The sequence below is a fragment of the Micropterus dolomieu genome, linkage group LG17 (assembly GCF_021292245.1).
Source record: "Micropterus dolomieu isolate WLL.071019.BEF.003 ecotype Adirondacks linkage group LG17, ASM2129224v1, whole genome shotgun sequence".
Taxonomy (NCBI): domain Eukaryota; kingdom Metazoa; phylum Chordata; class Actinopteri; order Centrarchiformes; family Centrarchidae; genus Micropterus; species Micropterus dolomieu.
In genome coordinates this window covers 20,980,421-20,988,191 of record NC_060166.1, presented here as the reverse complement: position 1 = coordinate 20,988,191, position 7,771 = coordinate 20,980,421, and the positions used below count along the sequence as shown (strand labels likewise).

General features: G+C 40.2%; 1 protein-coding gene across 1 annotated transcript in view; it reads left to right on the top strand.

Annotated features, from left to right (window-relative positions):
- Window positions 1-7,771, top strand: part of LOC123986100 (tenascin-R-like) — a 113,256-nt gene that overhangs the window by 47,602 nt on the left and 57,883 nt on the right. Inside the window, exons 14-17 of the mRNA XM_046074182.1 lie at window positions 1,195-1,297; window positions 2,049-2,138; window positions 5,190-5,323; window positions 5,505-5,634. Coding sequence (XP_045930138.1) covers window positions 1,195-1,297; window positions 2,049-2,138; window positions 5,190-5,323; window positions 5,505-5,634 — 457 coding nt within the window. The remainder of the gene's footprint in view (window positions 1-1,194; window positions 1,298-2,048; window positions 2,139-5,189; window positions 5,324-5,504; window positions 5,635-7,771) is intronic.

Sequence of the window (7,771 nt, the reverse complement as noted above, 5' to 3'; positions counted from 1 at the left end):
CCCCCCCCCCCCCCCCCCCCAAGAAAACTGGACTCTGATAGTAACTTTTTTGACCGCTTGTTTTAACAAGCTAGATAAAAGGTAATGCCCTGGCAGTGGAAAATTGCTTTGGTTTTAGATTTGATTTGATTAATGTTTAAGTTGAGATTTACAAGAAAAACATTTTTTGTTTAAAGTGTTTGCAAATCACATGTTATTGCACTTTTGTGTATATAGCAGTACATCTAAATTAAAAGTGCGCAATACACTACTTTAGAATTCATTATTTAATTTCTGCGCACAACAAATTTGCACATAATTAATCATGATTAATCTCAAGAAAATCATGCAATTAATCGTGATTAAAAATTTTAATCATTGCCCAGCACTAGTAAAAATAATAATAATAAAAAAGTAATAGGGCTTTTGATTGTCCGATACAGTAGGTACCTTTACTTAAGTTCTGGATACTTCTACCACCACTGGACACTATTCATGCTAAACCTCCCAATATTAGAATCTCCTTCTTTGAGTTTTTCTCACTTTTAAATAAGTGTAGTGGAATCTCCTGAAATACATCATAGCTTCAGCAGAATCTTAACCTTTGGTATCACTGAGCATGTGTTAATTATGTCCTTTTTGTAAAAATAGCATAGTCCTGAGTCCCCTGACTTTATCTACCCTCCCTTGACCCTTCCTGCATGCTTGCCCTTAAGCAGGTTGTTTTTTTACCTCCCATTTTGTTAAACTCTGTCTTGTTGTATTGAGCACTTTATCTTCACACAAAGGTGGGTCTGCATTTCGTAAATACCAATCATGTGGAATGTGGCACACATTGTGGCACACATATTTATCGGGTGCAGTAAAGTAAAATGTAATAAATCACATTGTTTCACTCACTAGTCACAATGATATTACCAGAGCTCACTAACTATACAACCAGACTTATGAAGCTAGTCTGTTTTGATGCTTGTTAACACTACAAATGTATTCATCCTCAGGAATCTGCAGTGTTGACGCAGAGCCAACTCTCACACCAGGCTACTGTAGAATAAACCATGAATTCTATGAACCATCTGTAATGCAGTGTAAAATTTAAAAGTTTTTTTTTTTGCTGTTCTGGATAGCCTTGTGTTTCCTTCATTTGGTTGAAAATACTTTCAAATGTTTCCTTCTGTTTGGTGTTAATGTTTGAATGTATATGTTTAAACGTAGGTGGAGGGCTACCAGGTGGTGTACAGCACTTTAGCAGGAGACCAGTATGATAAAGTCATTGTGCCACGCAATGAGGGAACTACCACTAAGACAACTCTCACAGGTAAGTGAGAAGGATGTGATGTGGTGCTTTTATTTCATCTGTTGTAGAGACAGTTTTTATTGAATAATTTAGTATCAACATCTGTAGCAGTGCGCCTAATGTGTACTGAAGAAGCTGGGAAGTGCCTGTGTGTTTTACATGGCAGGATTATCTCCAGAGACAACACTAACACTTGGCTGACAGGCTACTGATTGTATCTTTAGAAATGCTTGTTGTCCTGCGGGCATATTGACAGGCTGTCAGAAAAGGAGGGGTCAGCTGGGATGTTTTTTCTGAAAGGCCATAGTGCTGGAAAGGGCATGGCCAGCATAAGAATAGAAGTAAAAGGTCCCTGTGTTATTCTATGTGATCGATGCGGCCTGCACTCTCACTCTCATTCCTTCTCTGCCCCTCCCCCTCTCTCTACAAATAATCTCGGTCATTCACTCTCATTTCCATTGCTCATCTCTTGATCTTTATTTCTGTAGCTTCAAAAACTCTGTGTGGACGTGCTGAATTGATTTGACAATCATCATTTAACTGGTTGGCAAAAAAAGGCGGGTTCCTTCAGAAATCATACTGATGTACGTGTAAATGTGCCTTAACGTCATCACTGATGTAAAGCTAATCGGGCTGTTTAGATTAGAACTCCATCTAATTGACATGCACTTTGAGTGAGAAGAAGAGTGTAAAACAAATCTGTGTCTTATAAGCATCTGCGATGTTTTGTGTTAAATTAGTAACCAGCTCCCTCTGTGTCTTTGTGCCTCAGACCTGCTGCCAGGCACGGAGTACGGCATCGGCATTTCTGCCATGAAGGGTAGCAACCAGAGTACACCAGCAACAATGAACGCCAGGACAGGTGAGTGAATTACTGTGTGTTACTAAGGCTACGTTCAGACTGCAGGCCTCAATGCTCAATTCCGATTTTTTTATTAGACAGTTCATGTTATTGCTTAAACGTGGCCCAATCAGACTCCAGTGTGCATGAAAGTGACCCGCATGCGCAGAAGACTAACACGATGTCACACGCAGCACGCTGTTGTACAGAAGTAAACAGAGCCACAGAGGTTAGCTCCGGTTATTCCTGTTTAGCTCATACACTCATGTTTCATTGCCCGGTTTCCTCCCAGGGTCACATCCCTCCCAAATTATGACAAGTGTTCACAACTTTGTCATTACGGTTTCTGTCGCTGTACAACGCGTCTGCCCCACATCTCTCTCTCTCTCTCTCTCTCTCTCACTCTAACTCTCACTCTCACTATCCACTCCACAAATAGTATGCACATAACTCAGAAAAGAGCTCGAGATCCGGTAGATTTCAGGTGTAAGAAAGGGAATTTGTGAGCAGATGATAGCAAGGTGGAGGAGGAAGAGAGCCACGTGTTTAATAATGGCTTCTTTGTGGAGCTTTTTCAATCACTGCAGCTCTGCCTACCACAAAACTGTGACAACAGCTGCTCTAGAGTGACATCAAAGTCACATCAATTCCGACCTGACCGTCCAGACTCAGGTCGCATTCAAAAAGATCCAATCTATTTGGACCACATAGGAAAGTGGCCCAAATCCGAACTGTAAAAGATCAGATTCCATGTGACTTGGCCTGTTCACACTGTTAAAAAAGATCAGATCTGGGTCACATATGGGGAAAAAAATCGGATTTGGGTCACATTGGCCTGCAGTCTGAATGTAGCCTAAGTGAATCACAGCCGCACTGTACTGGAAATCTCCGTTTCACAGCAGGCTGCTCTGCCCATTTGTTATTATACATTCCCAGTTAGTGCTGTTGGTCAGTGCTCCTGTTCCAACCATTAAAAGCCATTTTAGTGAAATTAAGCAAATCAGATTTTGGCAAGACTTGTGCTATTTGAGAACGGTGTGTGGCTGCTTTATATTACCCACCCGGGTCAAAGTTCCCATTATAGCATTTTAAAGCCGTAATAATGCATACCATTTTGCTAATGGCCCTCTCTTTACCTCAGTACTTGATCGCCTATTTGAATTTTTATTGTGTTTTGAGTTGTTGGGCTGAAAGATGAAATAAAAGGGCCCATTTAACCTTCTGTTTGAAATGTTTGTGCGTGAAGTTGCTTTGCTAATCGTTCCCTCACGTTGACTGTCAAGCAGCACATCGTTCCTCCTGTTGCAATTATTTTAATGGCTGAAGGTATTTTGCACTTTGCCAAATTATGCCTTGATTTGTGTTACGAACAAGTTCTTTCTACCCCCCTATTTTTTGCACTCTCTTTGAACTTTGAAAGTGCACTACAGCTATCACATCTTTCTGAATTAGCTTTAAATAATATGACAACATCTCCGGTCTTCCCGGCACACAGCTGTGCTCATGTTACTAAAAATGTGAGTTGCTGAAAGCGTCATTTCCATTAACAGTGGCCTTAGTTAAAGTTCTTTCTTTTCCAAGAAAAACTCCATTTGACAAGGAGCTCTAAAAACACTGAGGGATCTGGGAACAGTGCAGTAGATGATTACATGAGAATTAAACACTGATGATTCAGTGGGCAAGTTAGGCTATTGCAGCAGTAAAGAAAAGGACAAACATAAGAACAGAACAAATAAAAAAAGATTAAAATCAGAATCATTATGTTATTTCAGAGGTCCGTCCTGGAAGCTGACTGCTTAAAAACTGTTTTAAAAAATCAGAGACGGTCTAACTTTCAATGTCAATGCAGTGCCGAATAGGAGGATACACAGTAGATAAGCATACAGAAGGTGTTAAATCAGTGAATCAGTAAGGGCTTTCTTGGCCAAATTTTCACAACTTAAGCGCATGGCATGAAGCGCATGGAGCAGTGGCATTTGGGATGAGTCCAACTCCAATTTTGCTAGTTTAACATCAGAAAAAATGGTCAGTGTGCCAGGGACATGGTCCAAAAGGGCTGTACTTAGTCTGTGAATTATTCATGTCTTTTGGGCGTAACATGAGTGTCATCTCCCATTCCCTTTAAAAGCCAGGTGCTCTTATACCTTGGCGCATTGCTATTATAATAGCGGATGAATGGCGCATTATAAACACCATCAATTGACTCATTGAATTGCATACTCACAGCAGAGGGGGGATATGGACTGTGGTGTGGATGTGATTATAAAAATAAATAATAGTGAAGTGTAATGTTTCTCTGCAGCTCTGTGGTTTATCAGTGAAGTGTCTGAACACTGCTGAGTGGATTCTGTTAACATACAGACAGATGCTTTCAGTAATTTTAAAGGTTTCCATGATATTGTGGGGCATTACAGCAGCAAAATTAAAAACTGTAGTTATAAATGTGGCATGACGGAACAAACTCAAAACAATGTGTTGGATGTGTAGAAGAACACAGAACATGATTTTTTGTTTGTTTGTTTTTGGCATAGACCGTATATAAAAAGGTTTTTGGTCAATTGCGCAATTGCTCTCTGCTGCCTCAAGATAGTAATGCGCCAATAAATTGCCTGGGTCCACCTACTTTTAAGACCAACACTCCCATGGGCGCACAAATGGACGCAAGTGCATTTGCTACTTAACCTCTTGGAAACACCTATTTCCAGGAAAAACGCCTAAAATAAGATACCCAAAATGAATCCTTAAGAACTCCTCAACCATTAAGCCTAGATGCATAATTCTGGTCTCCTTTGAAAGGTCAGAAGCTAAGGAATATGAATGAACCTATTTATTGTTCTATTAAAGAGTAAATGGAGATGCAATAAAGGAAAATATGACATTTTCATCCTCGCTTGGTATATAATCTATATTTTAATAGCAATATCACCAGCAGTCACTCAGGTGCACTAGGTAACTGGGTAACAGTGTTAATATGCTCATGCAGTAGCCTGCCTTAATGCTACCTTTTCTGTTTTACATTTTTGCTGGAAACATTAAAGAAGCTTTACTGACATATAGTTTCCCCTCTGTTAGACTTGGATGTGCCCTTGGATCTAACTGTGACGGCTTCCACAGACAACACCATCACTCTGGTGTGGGGCGTGGTCCAGGGCCCCATCGACCATTACAAGATCACCTACACATCCTCCTCTGGCGTCACTAGTGAGGTAAAGAATCTGACAGATGAATGGATAATAGATACAACATGGCACATATAAATTGCCATGAAGGTGTATACTGTACACTCATCCCTACAAGGACCAACAAGGCTATGACCTTTTTATTATGAAGTAGTCTCCAGGTGTCTAGAGAATTGAATTTGTGCTTAACTATGTCTTCCTTTTCCAGCTGACAGTGCCTAAAGATGTAACCACCACCACTCTTACGGACCTTGAGCCTGGGACTGAGTACACCATCACTGTAGCAGCAAGAAGAGGAAGACAGCAGAGCACTGCAGCTACCATAGACGCCTTCACAGGTAGAGAGAATAGTCACATTTAAAATAATCAAACTGGTTAACAGCGTTGCTTATGTGCAGCATTATTGATGGCTGAATACCAGCCGTCCTCCTGTGTCTTTTTCTCTCCAACAGCTCGATATAAACTTTTCTGGAGTATCAAGGTTGCGGTACAGCATCTGTTTAATCCACTCAATTATCAGACAGAACAAAGATAAATTCACTCCCGAGTGTTTTCTCTGCTCAGATAAAGACATGAAAGATCAGCCTATTACTGCAGAAAGCTAGAGAACGATTTTAACAACAGTGTTGTGTAATGAAGTCGAAAGGTGAATTTCATGAACTAAAGTGTAGCAGCAGGTAAGGTGAGTCACGCTGATAGAAAACGGAGGACCCTAAAAGACTTTGAAGAAGCAATTAGCAGAGGTAAATTATTCAAGTCAGCTAATGAGCTTGTTACAAGTGTTCCCTAATTGCGCCTCTGTTTTGCATCTAAATGCATTTGTGTTTCTGTTTCTTCTGATTCCTTTTCACCACACATTGACTCAGTTTTGCTGTCACACTCGGTGCTTTCTGCTTTGCGCAGCTCTTCATCTCTCTCAGCTCATTGTTACCTCTTTCTCTGAGAATTTCAATCACAACAAAGTTTTCTTTTCTCCAGACTTCTGTCTTCTCGTCCAACAGCATGTCGGATTGCCTGTCAATCTACGCTGCACTGTTGGTTCTTTGTTATTTTTACAGAGAGCTTGATGTGATTTTCAGCTGCACAAAAGGACGGTGTCATAATGATGGGCATGCGCTTACCTGCTGTCAGTTTTGTCATTCTTTTCTTCACTCTTATCATCATCACATCTTCCTTCATTGTGACCGCCACGGCAGTTGTCACCATAACCATCATCATCGTCATCATAGAGATCATCATCACATTCATCATCTTTTGTAATCTGTGGCTCCTTTTGTAACACCACTCTAACCATCTGGAGAGGAGAGATGAGAGAACGATTAAGTGACAGATCAGGAGAATCAGAGGAAAAATAATTAATAACCTGTCATCTTCTCATCCACCGTTCACTTGGCCATATTGGTAACATCTGTCTGGCTGCACTCAGGTGAACTCATAGGGGGAAGAGAATCTGGTTAATAATCTAAAGTGTGATCTTGAACTATTTTCTAATATAAATCCCACGACTGCCTTCGGAGCAACACTATCTGTCCTTCAGTTTGTCTCTTGTCACAGAGTATGAACTTCCTGTAAGTAGGCATCTGCAAACCTCTCCTTATTTATTAATTATCATTGCAGTCCTGTTTTTGACACTACAGCACACTGAAGGATTCTTTCATCATTCATTCTTATTCTTTTCCAAAGTTTTTAATATATTCAGTAGGTATATTCAGTAGGCTAACAGCAGCAAGAGTGAGAAACCCCTTACATAAGGGGAAATACTTGTCAACAGTTTGGGGCTTCTGTGTCACATCCCGTCTATTAACATTATGTGAGTTATTGCAGTTTTGGAAGAGGCCGAGATATCCTGACTTTTAGTCCCTGCTATGGGGGGACCTCCAAAAATTACGTTTGCCATAATGTAACCAATAGCATAGTTGTAATTAGCACCGAATATTCGGAGACGCAAAAATCGGCATTTGCAGACCCACCCACCATTGTCTCTCCAAATCCTGTGGGAAACTGAGTAAAAAGCACATTTTGACTATTTAATTTATGCAAAGATTTTTAAAAAAAGGCTAAATAAATGGGTAAAAAAAGAGAAAGTGTTTCATTATATTCGGTTTCGGCTTCGGCCAAGAATTTTCATTTCAGTGCATCCCTGGTTGTAATTAATGCGTAAATTGGAGAAGTTTGCCTTAAGGGCTTTCTGGCTTTCATTTTTCCTAAACCTAACCAAGTAGTTTTGGTGCCTAAGTCTAAAGTATTAAGCCTTTCTGCCAAAAATGAGCAATTAATGCAGCTTTATGTCCCCTTTTTTTCCCCTAACCCAAATTAAGATAACCCAGATAACATCATTAGGGTGTTTTTAGAAAGTTCCGACATAGCCACAGAAGGAATTGCACAGCTTTCTTCACAGGCCAAGTTACACTTCTCAACTGACCTTTATCTGTAAAAGTTCATCGACATGTTCTGTGCTATAAACAGGATGTCATT